Consider the following 16,751-nt stretch of genomic DNA (forward strand, 5'->3'; position numbering starts at 1 on the left):
ATAAAATTGTTTTTTGGATATAATGAGCCCTGTTTTTAGTACAATAAGCTCAGCTCAATAGATTTTGAACACCCCTTGGGATACTTCACCGATGATCATCGGCGAAGTGCACCGCAACGCGTGGCGCCGGCGCCCTGGCGCCTTAGGAGACCTCTTCTCTTTTGCTCTTGGAATATTTATAAGCTAATTTTCTATTCTAGATAATTAATGGTGCTTAGTAGGTATATTCATTTTCTAAGTTATATATGTTTTTAAGTTAATTAAAAGTGAGTCATATATTTAGATAATGAAGATATATATGGACCAAAAGAACATACTTACTTTCGCTAGGACTTTGTGTGAACTCTTCAAGGTAGGTTAACAGCGACGATTGTAGTGTTTTATGGACGCAACTTTCTGACGAGGTTTTCTTGTTGAAATCATTTATCAAAGCCTTAATGACACAAACTATCAAAAAAACTGTGTTAAATAAGTGCAGTAATTTCATGACCCCTAAAACTACTTACATTTACTATTTTTCAAAGAATTTGCAAATTATTTGAAGTTAATACTTACGAGATAAGTGTAGGTATCATTATTATTCAATGGTACATATACAATTGATGAATTCGTATTCCTTTCACTCAGGGGCATTGAACGGTTATAGTAGTTATCTGATGTTCCCCTGATCGATTTTTAGCAACGGTGACTTTTCTCAAAAGAGGCTACTCAACTAAGTAGTGTAGTAGTCCGCAAGTGTCTTTTTTTTTTATGGCATTGTTTGGCGGACGAGCATATGGGCCACCTGATGGTAAGTGGTCACCACCGCCCATAGACAAAGGCGCTGTAAGAAATATTAACCATTCCTTACATCACCTATGCGCCACCAACCTTGGGGACTAAGATGTTATGTCCCTTGTGCCTGTGATTACACTGGCTCACTCACCCTTCTAACCGGAACACGACAATACAGTGTACTGTTATTTGGCGGTAGTATATCTGATGAGTGGGTGGTACCTACCCAGACGGGCTTGCACAAAGCCCTACCACCAAGTGTGTGCGCAAACACAGTTGTATTTCCTATTCCATCACTCTCATAATCCGATGAGATAGCAAATCTGACGACGAAATGGCTGGCTGTTTTATTAAAGGTTCTCAAGTCGTATCGGTTCGGAAAAACCACCGGCGAAAGCTGGTTCCACAATGTGGTTGTGCTAGGCAGAAAATTCCTTTAATATGCTGTTCTGGATTTTCGGAAATTTAAATGGTGCGGATGAAACTTCGAATTCTGATGCGATGTCTGAAGGTGAAATTCAGCAGCCAAGATTAATCCAAACAATTCATCGAAGATGCAGACTGATACAACATCTCTACGCAAACCCAAAGGATCAAGAAGGTCGGAAAGAGCTTGATCGTCAATAACGTGTTATATACGGGCTAATGGTAGAAACTGGTACTCAGGAGGTCCCGGACAGAGTTGAGCGCAGCAGTCAATGTGAGGCAAAATTTTCGCCTTGTAGGCGATGTGTAGGTGATGGATCGATGTGAAGTGCCTGAAGCACCTCATCGGTGACAGAATCAGCAACATCGTTTGAATCGTCCGGCGAGTAACAAATTTGGCCGCCCCCATTCTGCATTCGGCTGCTACCCAAAGGTATGCAGCGGCACCAGTCACCACCACTAATAAAATAATACGTACCGCTGTTAACTATATACTTCTGCTAAGAATGTGTATCAAATATTGACTAGAACTACGCCGAATCAAGGAAATTAAAACGGTAAAATAAATAGGTACTCATAATTACATTAAGCAGTTCGCTTACAACTAATGGCAACATCAAATTGAAATTGAAATAGTAAATATGTCAGTCAATTTGACAATTGTCAAATCTGACAGATTCCACTGGCAGTCTGGAAGTTGTTTGTCCTTGTATGTTATGTACTTGTGTTGGTAAAATTAAATTAATAAATTATTTAACAGCTTAAAATCTTATTAACTAACAGCCATGAAGGCTGTTTTGATTTTTGATACTGTAAACGATTTACTCTTTTCAAAATGGGATGACGACTTTATACTTCGAATGAAATCTTTTAATGGTCAGGTAAGTTAATTAATATTATTTTTCATTCCATCAAAGCATTAAAATTACTACAGGTTTATGGTTAGCTTCTTAATTTAATATAAACTCAACTCCTTTACGTTTAACTTGCACCTCGTTGCAGGTTCCATATTATAGGTATTTAAACTTTATTTTTTCTAATACCAGTTTGAAAAGGTTAATTCTAAATGTTCTACACATTTCCACAAAAAACATCGTAAAGAGTAAAACGATTATTTAATATAATGATAGAATCTAAATTATTTAGTCATTAGCATTAAGTAACTTAATTATTATTAAATGTGAATTTGAATTTTTGTTTTAGGAAAAAGATGTAAACATCAGTGATAGTCATCATGTATCACAGTTGCTGTCTCCAATTATTACATCACAACGTGTGATGGCAGCTCAATTCAGTAACACATATACTTCTATGCAATGTAAGGATAACACCACAATTGTTTTCGATGAGGTTTGTACCGAAAAAAATTTTTTTTCAATATATGAACTTTTTGGATATTTTTATTTTTTTAATATTCCTTTATGTTCCTCAGTCTCTCATCATTTATAATATGCTTGTGTTAGATTAATACTCACGTTTTATAATTTAATAATTTATTATAAATAAATATATTAACGGACAGGTCATAATTTGTTGTGTTCCAATATGGTAGCTATGGTATTTGTTATAGATTCATGAAAAATATTTTTATTCTTGGTAAAGTTGTTATTGTTATTTTGGAAGTCAAATTAAAATGAATTTAAAGTTAATATCAAAAAAACATTGATAAATAAGGCATATCACTCAATAAAATATAATATAAAAGTTAAAAAAGCATGGGTTTAGTAATTGGATATATAAAAATTTAATTTTACCTTACTGACATATCTAATTAAAATGGTCGAAAAGAGTTCTTCTTGGTAGATAATACTTTTCGACCCAATGGAAGATTCTATTTAATTCAGCATAGTAATATCAGATTTAAAAGTGCTTTTATTACTTGATAGAGAATATTTTAATTTTAAGTATATATTGTTAACTGTTATTATATATCTATGTATGTGGAGCTATTGTCATATGGCATGGTTTGTTCATCTTTTAATTCTCCTGCCATAGAAATATTTTTAATACACAGTAGAATAGTGAGCTATTTATTGATATTTTAGGTATAAAATACTAATGATCTGAATGGTTGTACGGTGTACCTATAGAACTCCGGGAATAATAACACTTTCTCCCAGTAAAAAATCTGCAATTAGATTATTAGTTCTAGAGATTACCCCTTACATAAAAACAAACAAATATTACCTATTACCTTAACTATATTTATAATATGTATTAATAATATAGCCAGATAGATTACCATTAAATCAATAATGTTACAACTTTATTAATAAATTGCAGTGGTTGGACCATGTGTTCATGATCATCAGTGAGGATGATGTTGATGATTCACACCAAGAACTACTCGATTGTAAAACTCTTGTGCAGCATATCTGCGGACAGAACATTAACCTGTAAGTGTTAATATGAGATAATTTTACCTTAATACTAGTATAAGTCAAGACTTAGATTCAAAGATTTTATTTTGTGGAGTGTTTTTGAAATATCGATATTTCGAATGTCTTGTTCACGAGACTCGAGTTCTCGTGAACAAGACATTCGTAGATAATGTCGAAATATCGAGCTCCACAAAATAAAATTAAGAAACATAGTAAATAAATTTTAAATACTGTTAGTAATAAAAATAACCATGTTAATTTAAAATCTTATTCAAAGATGTTATCAAATTTAAATTTATTAACCTTACAGTTTACATTCCTCTATATACCAGGATTGGTTATCAGTACTTCTAGAAAGCCGTGGGAAAGGTGACTCGATTCCTGGTGCAAGTGGTGTGATTGGTGAATCTGGTGCAACGGGAGCGGCTCTTAATGCTTTGAAATCTGTTTCAAAAGATATCAAATGTTCCCCAAATCAACACTATCATCTGATGTTGTTTGTGGGCGATAAGATGTTAGCGTTGTACTCAAGGTAGACTTCTTTCATATTATTTTTATATGTTTTAAACATATATTATTTATATACTACATATTTATTCACTTGGTGGTAGGGCTTTGTGCAAGCCCGTCTGGGTAGGTACCACCCACTCATCAGATATTCTACCGCCAAATAACAGTACACTGTATTGTTGTGTTCCGGTTAGAAGGGTGAGTGAGCCAGTGTAATCACAGGCACAAGGGACATAACATCTTAGTTCCCAAGGTTGGTGGCGCATAGGTTATGTAAGGAATGGTTAATATTTCTTACAGCGCCTTTGTCTATGGGCGGTGGTGACCACTTACCATCAGGTGGCCCAAATGCTCGTCCGCCAACCAAAACTATAAAAATATATATATATATATATATAGTTACTAAAAAGATGCAATGTTTTAGCCGTGGTTGTGAAGATCTTATGCCACCAGATGTGATACTTCTGAGTATCCAGTGCATAGCAGCTCAGGAATATTGGCAGGAATTAAGGGACATTAATGATGGTGATCATTGTGAAAATGCTCATATACCTTGTGAGTATAATATTGAATGTACATAATTTGTTTAGAAACTGTTTGTCATAACTATGCTTCGATCCAATTACATATCCACTGGCTGTCCAGCCCGACTTTCTTTTTTTTTTTTGTAAATATTGGACAACATCACATACATTACTCTGATCCCAATGTAAGTAGCTAAAGCACTTGTGTTATGGAAATCAGAAGTAACGACGGTACCACAGACACCCAGACCCAAGACAACATAGAAAACTAATGAACTTTTTTCTACATCGACTCGGCCGAGAATCGAACCCGGGACCTCAGAGTGGCGTACCCATGAAAACTGGTGTACACACTACTCGACCATCGTCGTCATGAAACTCACTAAACATAATTAACATGAATACTTTGAATGGGTAAAATTCGTACAAAGTTATACAACCCTCTTTAAAGTTGAAATTTCCAAAAATCCTTACATAATAGGTAAATAAACCTGCGTCAGATTTTAGCTCACTATATTAAATAGTTTTGGAGGTACGTTAATAGAACATTAATAAGGAGATAATATTTTATATTTAAATATATTATATATATAAGAGCCGAGATGGCCCAGTGGCTAGAACGCGTGCATCTTAACCGATGATTTCGGGTTCAAACCCAGGCAGGCACCACTGAAATTTCATGTGCTTAATTTGTGCTTATAATTCATCTCGTGCTCGGCGGTGAAGGAAAACATCGTGAGGAAACCTGCATGTGTCTAATTTCAACGAAATTCAGCCACATGTGTATTCCGCCAACCCGCATTGGAACAACGTGGTGGAATATGCTCCAAACCTTCTCCTCAAAGGGAGAGGAGGCCTTTATCCCAGCAGTGGGACATTTACGGGCTGCTAATGCTAAAAAAAATAAAATAATTTATACTCTAAAGCACGAATAAGGCTCACTTCTACTAGTGTTTTTTTGTAGCATTCTGTCATTAGCTCTGGAGATTACTCCTTACATACAGACAAATTTTACCCCTTTATAATACTACGATAAATATATTAGATACACAAAGTTCTCAAAAACTAATTATATGTAATTGCAAATAATGTACTATTACTAAAAGACTAATGTTATTATATTTGTTTAAGGGCTATCCGAGGAGAACAGTGCTATAGTGAATCTCTGCGCGGGTTCGACTGGGTCTCCTTGCGCTCCGCACTCCCTACATCTCGCTGAAATTGCACCCAGAATTATATTTGCTGTTCTCATTGATATGGAGTTAAGGTATTTAATTAGTCACTAACATTAGCCGCAGTGACTTTGCATGTGAATTCATAAAAAAATAAATAGTGTATATATAAAGTGTAACCCACTATTCCACTAATATAAACATTTTTGTGACACAGGGGAAATATAGAACTAAATTCCCAAGGTTGGTGCATTGGAGATGTAAGGGGTGGATTATATTTTATTTTTACCATTCGGTGGTCCATTGGTCAGTCTGCCTACCTATATAAAAAATTATGTATATGCCTGTACTAATTTCCGTCCTATATAATATCGTCTTGGAGTGCAAAAAATATGTAATTATGAGGGGGTTGATTTAATGATTTCCTTACGAAATAAATATCATCTCCAAATTTCAAGTATCTGTGTAAGTAAAACTATTGATGCCGTTGATGAAGTTAATATTTCTTTACAGAGACATTGGTATTTCAGTCCACTTGTCTTGTCATATTTTATCAAACTTGCGAAGACTGTTATTGCAGAGAAACTTAGAAGTTTTACCAAGTACACTTGATTCATTGGAAGTTGCACTAAAAAAGGTAAATAAAATTCCTATTGCATACCTATTCACTACAATAAAATCATAATATAATAATATCAGTAGAGAATCAAACGAGCCAATATTGCCCAAATATTTATACAAATGTAGGTGCATGTTCTATTGTCCTCGAGACCAGGCACAAGACCAACGGCTTCATATGCTTTTTGATACAAGGGGGTGTAAAGACACACTTACTAACTCCAGATTGCTACTGGTCTTTTATTAACAGAAATTACATCAAAGTTGTCACGCCCGTATTTCTGATTTCGTATCTAAGCACTTAAATGTAGAGATCATTTTGGAGTGGCAGGTGCGCTCCCACATGAATCTATTTTAGGTCCATTACTTTTTTCACATTTATAAGGCTTACTCTATATTTGAAACAAACAGGATATTATTGCTTTTAATGATACATCACACATTTAGCCTATTCCAATCGAAGTAGGAAAAAAGATAAACAAACCTTAGATTTACGTATTTCATGCGATTCGCTAATAACTTGGCTATATTGTGCACTACTGAGAGTTTATGATTAATATATCTTTATTTATAATACAACACTATTACACTTAACTACTTATTTCAACTTTCATTTTTCATCCAAAATTCGCATATCACTTTCGTCGATGTTTAAAATGCAATTTCTTCGCAAATCCATAGTGAATATCATAGATTAATGAATGAAGCTCTCGGCCAATGATATCGCGTCAATTTGCTGGCAAATAAAAATATAAAAATGTTTATTGTGTTATATACAAAACTTAATATATAACAAGTTAAGAACGAAAACCTAGTTACTAGTATGGACTAGTACTTGTGTTAGGATGACCCGCGCTTCCATTACAAAAAATTAAATGTTTGTACAATCTTTTAAAACAATAGAAATGAGTTAGACCAAACCTAAGAGTCAAATGTTGTTTGTTTAGCTTTTTTCCTGTTATGGTTGGAATAGAGTATACAAACGTAAAACGAATGGTTTCTTAATAAAGAAAATTTCACGAAGTTAAAGGCCTTAATATTCATAAATAATATGAATGTTTAGATTGAAAAATACTATTTTCCATTGAACGGATGATAAAATATATTATCTTTGGTAAAGATACACTTTAGTGCTAAAGCACTAATGTACTGCTTTTGAATAATGATTTTTACAAATCACCGTTTTAGCACTTAAGCGTTTTTCCCTTTGTACCGACTGTTTTTAAATGAAATTCGGTATATGAAAATGTTATTGTTTATTTAACGACAAATAAATATTAATTTTAGCAAATATGAATTTAAAATTTACAGACAACGGACGCTCTGCGTAAAAATAAAACCAATGCCACACTGTGCGCTCGAGTTACGAGCCGAATGTTGGAACTGCGCAAGTCGTGCACCACCACGACTCCTCTTACACCGGAAACGACCGCCATCGCCATGCACACAGCCCTCGAAGCAGTCGTAGAACAACTCAAACCGGATATACCGAGTCTAAGACTGGAACCGTCATTGAAAGAACTGAAGAACCTCCTATCTCCGTACATCGAGTTCCTCCGCGCTAAAGCGACGCGATACTTCAGCTTGGTATCATATCCTTTTCATAAAATATTTTTATTTACGTAATGTACATTGTCGTGTCGTTTTTAAATTTATTTTAGTAATATTATATACATACGTAGTACGTACATGTATAATGTCAATTCCATGTATTATCTGCCATTCGAGACTAGCACGGTTACTCGTAGCGTAGATATTCCGAATTATTATTATTATGAACGCAATGTACGGGAAACGTGACGTAGCTGCTTACTTGTAAATACAATCTTCTTTAGATCTGTATTGTCAGAGCGTACCTACTATGAAAACTTAAAAATTTAAATTTAAAAAATCTGTTATGTTTCATACTATTTTCCTCTTTTAATTTAAATCTTAAATCTATACAAACAATAATTCCGCTTAGCATGCACTCACTGGGGAGACGGTCCCGGGCGGCTCCCTCACGCACAAGTACGTGGAGGAGTTCCCCGGCCTCGTGCACTTCGTGTACGTGGACCGCCTCGCCGCGCGCTGCCTGGCGCCCGACATGGCCGACTGCGTCGACATGCTCACTCCCCACACGGTAAGCCCAGGGAAACGGGGGCACTTGCGGGGTCCGACGCTGGGAACAGCCGACTGAACTTCGTTGAGCGCACTATCATTCGAGCACGTCAACTAGTAACAGATAATCGATTAACAAAAAGCATTCCAACGGAGAGGTGGTGACGACAGGTCGTAAAAGAACTGCCAAATTGTAGCCGTTTTTAAAAATAGTTCAGAAAGGCGGCGGAAATACGAAACATGACCCAATAAATTTAGATATTGCAAGAATTAGAAACCTCCATTGTTGAATTCCTTCACTTTAGTGTTGTAGAACTATCGATAATATCGACACGTGACTATAATATCGATAGACTATCGATAGCATCGGTCCACCTTAACGTTGCGGCAGGTGCGCGCCACGGTGTCGCACGCGACGCGCGCGCTGCGCGAGGGCTACGGCGCGGCGGTGTGGCGCTGCGGCGCGCTGCACGTGTGCGCGGTGCGCTGGTTCGAGCGGCGCGGCGCCGCGCTGCGCCCCCCCGCGCCGCCGCACCCCGCCGCCGTGCGCGCGCTGCCGCCGCCCGCCGACATCCGCGGCGTCTTCTACAGGTGCATACCCCCCGCCTCCCCGCCTCCCCGCCTCATTTCGTAAAATTTTCGCTTCTAATAATATTGTCCGCCACCTCATCGAAACTATATACAATTGCTAGCTAGCCTCTTAACTAATAGACCTTGGACGATTTAAACACTCACGTATATAAAATTTTTACTTTCCAGACAATTGACAGAATTAGCGTTCCCAAATGACAGCCAAGGAGTGAGCGTTAAGGAGCTGATCTGCATCCACCTGGGCCTGCTGCCGGCCTCCACCGCCGTGCAGCAAGCGCGCCGACTGGCGCATTCCGTCTACGAGCTGACCGGGGAAAACATGACATTTGCTTCCGATTTACTTTAAATTTTACTTTAATTATAACAACATTTTCTTCCAAAAGCCCGTAAAATTAGTAAATTTTTTTTTGACGAATACAATTTTTTGTAGTCGTTCGTGATAATTTACTACCGGTACATTTAATCTAAGGACACTTAAATAGATTAGAAATTGTTGTATGTCTTTATTTCCAACTTTACAAAGATGTATCTATCTTTGTGAAGTTGGAAAAAAGTTATTTTTTTCTCAGTTTCAATTATCAAGATACTAATGTAAGTTTAAGTAGTGTTTTAATATAACGATTAAAATGTACCATATTGAGAATAGTCTATCAATAATAAACTGTAGCTTTGATTGATCTATCATATCATTAAAATCGAAATAAATATTTTTTGAACTTTACGATTCACATAAAGCCTCTGCCGATTGCCGATCTTGCCGATAATGACGATAATAATCAATGAGATTTCATGATATATTTTTTTTTATTGTTACTCATCATAAGCTCAGAGGCGAAGGAAAAAAAATGAGAAAACCTGCATGTGTCGAAATACATTCTGCCACATTTGTATACATCAACCCACTCGGAAGTAACGTAGTAAAATAAGCTCATAAGCTGAATAGGAGAGATGGTCCGCGCCCAGCCGTGGGCATCATCATTTACTTCCTTTAAAAAAAAACTTACCATAAGCATGTGAATTTGCAGTACCTAATTTTTATTCTAGTCAGTAAATATGATGTAGAACAATTGAATTCCATAAGAAAATGTTTTTATAATTTCTATATAAGTAATATATAATTTAATACTATTTTTAAGTATTGTACCATTCCATTTGTTTATGAATTAAATAGTGTATAAATAAAAAATATTTTATTTAATATATCTTACTAAGATCAATTGATAAGGATTTATTTTCCGACATAAGAAAATTTTTCTATGCACTTGGCTTGGTGTTCAAGAACATTTTTCATTTAAAGAAAATGTTTGACAAATTATTATTGGCCTTCGAAATAACTAGTAACGGCTGCTTCAAACCCTTCGTTTAAAGTTTTCTATCTGAATACTTGTCTTGTCTTGTTTTCTTCTAAATTGCTAGATGATTTTTCTTGATTCTATAACACACCGTGGTAACAGCAAAACAGCATGCAATAACGAGTAGATATAAAGGAACTCCCTTGGATAAATAATCAAACATAAAGTAACGGAATTTGAACCTTTGAATCCCAGAATCCTAACGCCACTGGTTTCTTCTGGGGATGGTGAGCGTGATCTACTCGATTAGTTTTCCTGTAGTTTCATCAGCATTAACAAACCACAAATAAAATTCATTACTAATTCGAAATAATTTGGTTTGTGCATTTATACGATTGCGACTGTGTTGTTTGTGCGTAATCTTGCAATAAGCCCAAAATCGTATTTCTATTCTAAGATTGCCATAAATAACAACTGTCTCCCTGTTTTTTTATTAGGCCATAATTTTGCTATCCAAATTTTCTTCAGTAATTGATGCAGACATGTAATGTGTGGTCTTCAAAACGAATAAATTATTAATAATTCGCAAATAAAGCTGTATTTTTATCTGTGCTTAAATAAAAAAATGTCTTATTTGAAAGTATATGATGAAGGTCATACCAGCCTTTACAATCAACTCTGGAAATTATGAAAAAATTAAAGTATTTCAATAAAACAATTAAAATTACATGATGATATTTATTACAAAAATACTCTTCTAAGAGACATATTTTGAACAATTAACTAATAACCACAAATCAGAGTAATTTGTATTTAAACTAGGTTATTGTTATTTACATCATTACCCTTCACAATCAGCTTATTTATACACATTACAATAAAAATTAAGTAGTTCTCAATGTCGTAGATTAATTTATGTAAGGATAAGAGATTAACTATATACCTTAGCTTCTGAAATATTAGATGACATTTAGTGATTAAACAAATTGTAAATAGAAAACATATATTAAATACTTAATAAAATGTTCAGACATTTTAAAACAATGAACTGTACAGCAACTCTTAGAAATATTTAAAAACATGTCGATTTAAGATAATGTTAGTGATTGGTCAATAACAAAAACTGATATTAAAATCATTTATGGTAACTTTATAATTAATCAAAATTAAGGCACTCCTAATACTCGGGCGAGCTACCACCGACACTGAGATTATCACTGATAACGATGGGTTTTTGATTATGTTTCTCTTCAACATCAAAACTTATTAAATCTTCATCATAGTTTTTGGTTTTCTGTAATCAACAAAATGCTAATGAATAGACATACATTTATGATGTTTTTCTTTTAAAAAGCTTAGATAACTACTTGCTTTACAATATACTAAAGGTCTCAAATAACAACAAAAGAACATAACAATATATATCTTATTTTAATGCATGTAAATAAATATATTTTCAACAAAAACAATAAAACTGTATTGACAGAGGTTTCTCGACATTTATTTAGCAAGGTAAAAATAGACATTTATAATGGGCATAGACAATTATAGTAATACTTACATTATCTTTTGGAGCACTTGCACTAGTAGAAGCAGAATCTGTACTTTTCTTAAGCACAGCTGCATAATTTAAGGTTTGAGGTTTTGTTGAACTTGAAGGTGTTAACTCTGGGCTAATGCCTCTACTTTTAATTTCAACTTGAACTCCAGAATTGGCACTATCTGATGTAATAGTACTTTTCCTATTTAAAATAACATTTGGAATGCTGAGAATATCAACAGTCGCAGGTGTCTTTAATGCCTCAATACAGGCTTGGGCCATCTCAACATCTCTGTTTACAAATTTTTCATTCAGTATTTTATTGTATGCGCCTTCTAGGTCAACCACTTGTTTATCAGCTAAAATGTTACTCATTTGTTTTATTTCCGCCTCAAGTTCTCTAATGGTGCATTCATTTTTAGCAGCAATTTTTGCTTCTTTAATAAGTCTCACATCAATTGCCTCTTGTATAACCAATATAGCATTACTACTCTGAACATTACTCTCTTTGACAATTTTATGGAATATGCAATGTGGAGACACTTTAGTAGGTTTTTTATAGCCTGCAAGTTTTTCACCCAAATTTGCCGTAACATCTTCAACATGTTCGTACATATCAAAACAGTTAATTTTACCGAATCGATATATTACTGTATGTGTTGAGCTGATCGATGATGTTTTAATAGATAAATTGCAAGAAACAAATGTTTTTCGTCCATGATACTTTTCAAAGTATTTCTGCAATCCCTTCGATATTAACTTGTCCCGGAAAGTAGGCTTAATGCTACTATTTTTTCTGTATTTGTACCATCCCACAACTTCGGTTGCTACATTGGACAACAGTTCAGAGAGCACATCTTCTTTTATTGTTCCGGTAGGTAAATAAAATAATGATACCGAAGGTAAAGGTAGAACAGTTCTTATCACTATTTGAGTGTCCAGTCTGGCATTATCGTTTTGAGAGTCAGATATATGGTTAGTAATCTGAGAAGTCACATCACCTATGAGAAAGCCCTCCTGCAAAAAATTATAACGTTGATTAAATAAATTTTATAACCATAAACTAAGTAATTTATGTTAAATATATGAACATACCTGACTATTCACGGAATTCATACATTCGTATAATAAAAACGAGAGAGCGGTGCCATTTAGCGACACCTTTTCCGTGTAAGCCATTTGATATTAAAATATGCTCATGAATTTTTAATTAACAATATTTTAACATAATTTTATGAGTATTGTAATTCTGATCTTGATATTTAATTTTTGAGTCGCAAGTTTATACTTATTAGTTATTCTTATTACTTAATGACATTAGAGAAAACAGATACCTATCTAAAATTATTATAAAATGAAAGGAATGATCAGATTGCCTTATCTAAATATACACAGCTTACCAAATTTTAGCAATTTCTTTGAAATTGTTTTAAAACCTATTGATATTTTTTAATTATATTTTATATGCTACGATTTATTAACGTTTATTTATATTTTCTGACAAAAAAAAAGGTAATTAGGAGCGAGAAGATAAAAATAAATAGGAGAATTCAATCAGTATTAATACATATATTTTTTTTATATGATAATTTATAATTGTATAATTTTAAACAATTTCTCAATATATTTCTGTCCTTTTTATCAAAAAAGGTGGTCATTTTATAATGTTAATAGAAAAAATGTTCAAGGTAAATAAAACTACGTACTTAAAAATTTTCATTATTACTCCGAAAATAATATAACATACGAAAGTACCTAATTTATATATTTTTGGTGAGCCAACAAACACACACACAACACAAAATATATTTGCCCACCCTTAACTATATTATTATCGTACTTATCGTCTGTGATTGTCTATGCTATGCGACGTCCGATCCTGAAAATTTCAGTATTTTGGTAGTATCATGGTTGTTTCGTCATGCGAATTTAACAATAGAATTTGATTGAATGTAACAGTTAAATATATAACTATAATATATACAAGTGGGATCGTAGTACTAGTGGCGGCAAACCGCTTTTTTTCTTTATTGAGATGTAATTGCAATATATTGGATATAAATATTACAGTAAGTGCTTTTTCTATTATTATATTTTGGTTTATTATTTCTATATTTTAAATTATATTAATAATGTCGTGAGAATATATTCAGATTTAAAACCTAATAAATCTCTGAATATTTGTCGAGAATTAAAAATAAATAAGAATGTTATGCCTTTAGTATTTATGTATACATTCTTAAGATAAGGCAACGTTATTAGAATTTATCATTTTAATATGATTTTAATTTGTTACAGCTCACGGATATCACAATAAAGTTTTATGTTGAGGGGAATAGGTCTCAATGTGAAAAAAATTAAAAATCAAGATTTTTTTACATTTAATAACAAAGTAAACAAGTTTTATATTCGTAATAAAACATCTAATTTGCTCAATATGGATAGTTGTAAAAATAAGGAATGCTTAACTAGCCAAGATAAATTGTTATCAAAGAAATATTACCGACGAGCTGAACATAGGTAAGAAAATTGCATAGTTACTAATATTGATATAGCTAAATAGTACAAGAGCTGTATGCCTCTTTTAACATAATAATATTATATCTTTCTCTTATAGAAGTGTGGTTCAAAAGTATTTTTATAACCAATTGTATACATAATGATTCTAAATGTACTCAATCTTGGATTGCGTATTATTTATCTTTATAGATGTTATTAACAAGCTTAAAGTTTATATAGTTTATTTTTAAAATTTTATATAAGTATTTTATTGCTTACCATAATAAAATGCTGATATTAAAATCAAACAGCCCATTTATTAAAGCATAATATGTTTTAAAAGGTTTAGAAAAAAGAAAGGTGGCACCTTTTTAAATCAAAGAGTACCTTGGTATTGTTTCTCAATATGTTTTAGTAAACTGGAAATATAGAATTCAAATTACATTGCCGACACAACACGAAAAGTTCCTACGAAATATTTTGTATTGCATTTTGACTTTAGTAATTTTAGCTCTAAAAAAAATACAATAACAAATTTGAAATTTATAAAATTATAATACCATTTAGCATCAAAATATTATCTAAAATTACTTTAAATTAGTTTTAGATAAAACTGCCATGTTTAAATTATATTTGTGTTCAGTTAGGATTTGTGAGTCTGGACTTAACAGAATGAGATTTCATCATTAAATTAAATATAGTCCAAAGTTTATGTTAAGTTTTTTTAATGACTTTAATGATTCAATAAATAAATTTTATTTACAATACTAACTAAAGGCTTTACTGAGTTTTAGTCAATTTATTTAAAGCTAAATTAACTGGATGTTTAGACAATCGCTTTCTACTTCTGTGTAATGATGAGGGCATTTTCAAGGCTGTGCATTTTTGATAGCTGGAGTTTTACAAATATAGGAGCAATGACATTGCATGACATGAAAGTTTTCGACATTCTGCTGTAAAAAGTAGATTGATGAATGGATAGATATCTTTTGTATGTTGTAAAATGTCAAATACGGTATGAGCATTATCATAAGTTCTATACACCGTACAATAACTAATTTACTGGAAATTAATAATAATATTTAACAAAAAAATATAAATAATCATTCTTTTTTTAAATATGTTTTATATTACAGTTTAATGGTATTTTGTTATATATATTTAAATTTTGGAGTAGTAAATCCACTTTCACACTACCAGACTTGTAATGACCTGTCACACTGAATATTTCATAGATCTCTGCATTGCAGTACTACTTACTAGTGATACAATACATCGCTGTTAAATAGGTATTTAACATATTTCAAAACAGAGATTTGATATAGGAATAAAAAGGAATATCTTAACCCAAACTGTATATCAATTCGTAATTTAAATTATAATACGTATTGTAATTTTAACTGTCCGCGATAATGATTATTAAAAACATTTACATCAGATTCGAACCGTGACCCGTCAAAATGTTATCGTTTAGGATGAATAACAATTTACTTGTTTGGTGAATTGTTCCACAGTAACTGCTGAACGTTAACGGCGTTCGGTTGATTTCGTATTGCGCATCGTTATTTTGTAAATTGTTATTAAAATGCCGGATGCATTTGAAATAGCTTATCCCCTGTCACCGTCACTGAGCCCGCAAGATATACGCGCGCGCGCCAATTCGTCAACGAAGCGTAAACCGGTGACGTTCCTCGCCGGCGATGTTGCTGTTGAAATACCTGATAAATCTGTTGTTGGCATTGACAAACCCTTGATGAGAAGTGACCGAACTGAAGCGGAGTTGGATACGTTCGCTGAATCTCTGACAACGATACAAAGTACATGGTTTGATAAAAGGGAACTGCAGCATAGGTGTGTATTATGTATCTCAGTCAATACATTTAGAACATTTTTTGTAAGGGCATAATTGTGTTTTTTAATGTTAAAATGTTGTTTTTTTTTAAATATATTTGTAACGTTGAAGTGGCCTATAGTAGAGTGAACTGGCAGAAATCCTCGCGTGTGGAAACAGCGTTTTAACTTATATCCCCTCCAGGCGACTTTTCCCTCTCTTTATCTAACAAAGATAAGTTTTTTATATTTAAAAAAAATAGTGTTTTAATTTACACGCGATTATTAATAACAAGTTTATTTTTTGTCATTTAATTATTGTCAACAGTCTGTTATTTAATATAAAGCGAAATAAATTTCGCTCTAACCGGGTTTCCCTAGATAATTCCTTTTTTATTTTTCCTTGTCTTTTCTGGGGTGTATCTTTTTATCAAATAAAGTTGAGCGCAAAAATATACTACCACTGTCGCTTTGAAATATTATTTAGTGTTTTA

General features: G+C 33.2%; 3 protein-coding genes across 5 annotated transcripts in view; 2 read left to right on the top strand and 1 right to left on the bottom strand.

Annotated features, from left to right (window-relative positions):
* Nucleotides 1-1,897: 1,897 nt before the first annotated feature.
* Nucleotides 1,898-9,488, top strand: LOC125066861 (Hermansky-Pudlak syndrome 1 protein homolog). 2 transcript variants are annotated; one of them, XM_047675158.1, is made up of 11 exons: nt 1,898-2,081; nt 2,404-2,550; nt 3,484-3,596; nt 3,892-4,113; nt 4,516-4,646; nt 5,747-5,882; nt 6,301-6,424; nt 7,717-7,997; nt 8,380-8,527; nt 8,897-9,096; nt 9,265-9,488. In XM_047675158.1, exons 1-11 carry the CDS (start codon nt 1,986-1,988, stop codon nt 9,440-9,442), a joined length of 1,776 nt encoding a protein of 591 aa, XP_047531114.1. In that variant the 5' UTR covers nt 1,898-1,985; the 3' UTR covers nt 9,443-9,488. The 2 variants fall into 2 exon arrangements, with proteins under 2 accessions (XP_047531114.1, XP_047531115.1); XM_047675159.1 differs by lacking the exon at nt 8,897-9,096 and having other exon boundaries at nt 7,717-7,992; nt 8,369-8,527.
* A 1,683-nt stretch (nt 9,489-11,171) lies between these two features.
* On the bottom strand, nt 11,172-13,259 carry LOC125066863 (BRCA1-A complex subunit Abraxas 1-like). The gene is made up of 3 exons (XM_047675160.1): nt 13,024-13,259; nt 11,950-12,945; nt 11,172-11,682 (listed from the first exon to the last, which is right to left on the bottom strand). The coding sequence occupies exons 1-3, from the start codon at nt 13,105-13,107 to the stop codon at nt 11,566-11,568; spliced, it is 1,197 nt and encodes a 398-aa protein (XP_047531116.1). The 5' UTR covers nt 13,108-13,259; the 3' UTR covers nt 11,172-11,565.
* A 573-nt stretch (nt 13,260-13,832) lies between these two features.
* The window catches only part of LOC125066860 (cytosolic purine 5'-nucleotidase), a 40,200-nt gene continuing 37,281 nt past the window's right edge, over nt 13,833-16,751 (top strand). Inside the window, exons 1-2 of one of the 2 annotated variants that reach the window (XM_047675154.1) lie at nt 13,833-13,997; nt 14,227-14,448. In XM_047675154.1, the coding sequence (XP_047531110.1) occupies nt 14,252-14,448 (197 nt within the window). In that variant the 5' untranslated portion in view covers nt 13,833-13,997; nt 14,227-14,251. Of the gene's footprint in view, nt 13,998-14,226; nt 14,449-15,954; nt 16,279-16,751 lie in introns of those variants that run through there. The other variant, XM_047675153.1, reaches the window with a different exon arrangement.

This window comes from Vanessa atalanta, chromosome 10 (assembly GCF_905147765.1).
Source record: "Vanessa atalanta chromosome 10, ilVanAtal1.2, whole genome shotgun sequence".
NCBI lineage: Eukaryota > Metazoa > Arthropoda > Insecta > Lepidoptera > Nymphalidae > Vanessa > Vanessa atalanta.

Bases quoted from the DNA above. Each gene is read 5' to 3' on its own strand.
- LOC125066861 (XM_047675158.1), top strand. From the start codon at position 1,986: ATGAAGGCTGTTTTGATTTTTGATACTGTAAACGATTTACTCTTTTCA. The intron at 7,998-8,379 runs ATATCCTTTTCA...GCATGCACTCAC, and splicing joins CGATACTTCAGCTTGGTATC to TGGGGAGACGGTCCCGGGCG. The intron at 8,528-8,896 runs GTAAGCCCAGGG...ACGTTGCGGCAG, and splicing joins ACATGCTCACTCCCCACACG to GTGCGCGCCACGGTGTCGCA.
- LOC125066863 (XM_047675160.1), bottom strand. From the start codon at position 13,107: ATGGCTTACACGGAAAAGGTGTCGCTAAATGGCACCGCTCTCTCGTTT. The intron at 12,946-13,023 runs GTATGTTCATAT...AATTTTTTGCAG, and splicing joins TGAATTCCGTGAATAGTCAG to GAGGGCTTTCTCATAGGTGA. The intron at 11,683-11,949 runs GTAAGTATTACT...TGTTGATTACAG, and splicing joins CAAGTGCTCCAAAAGATAAT to AAAACCAAAAACTATGATGA.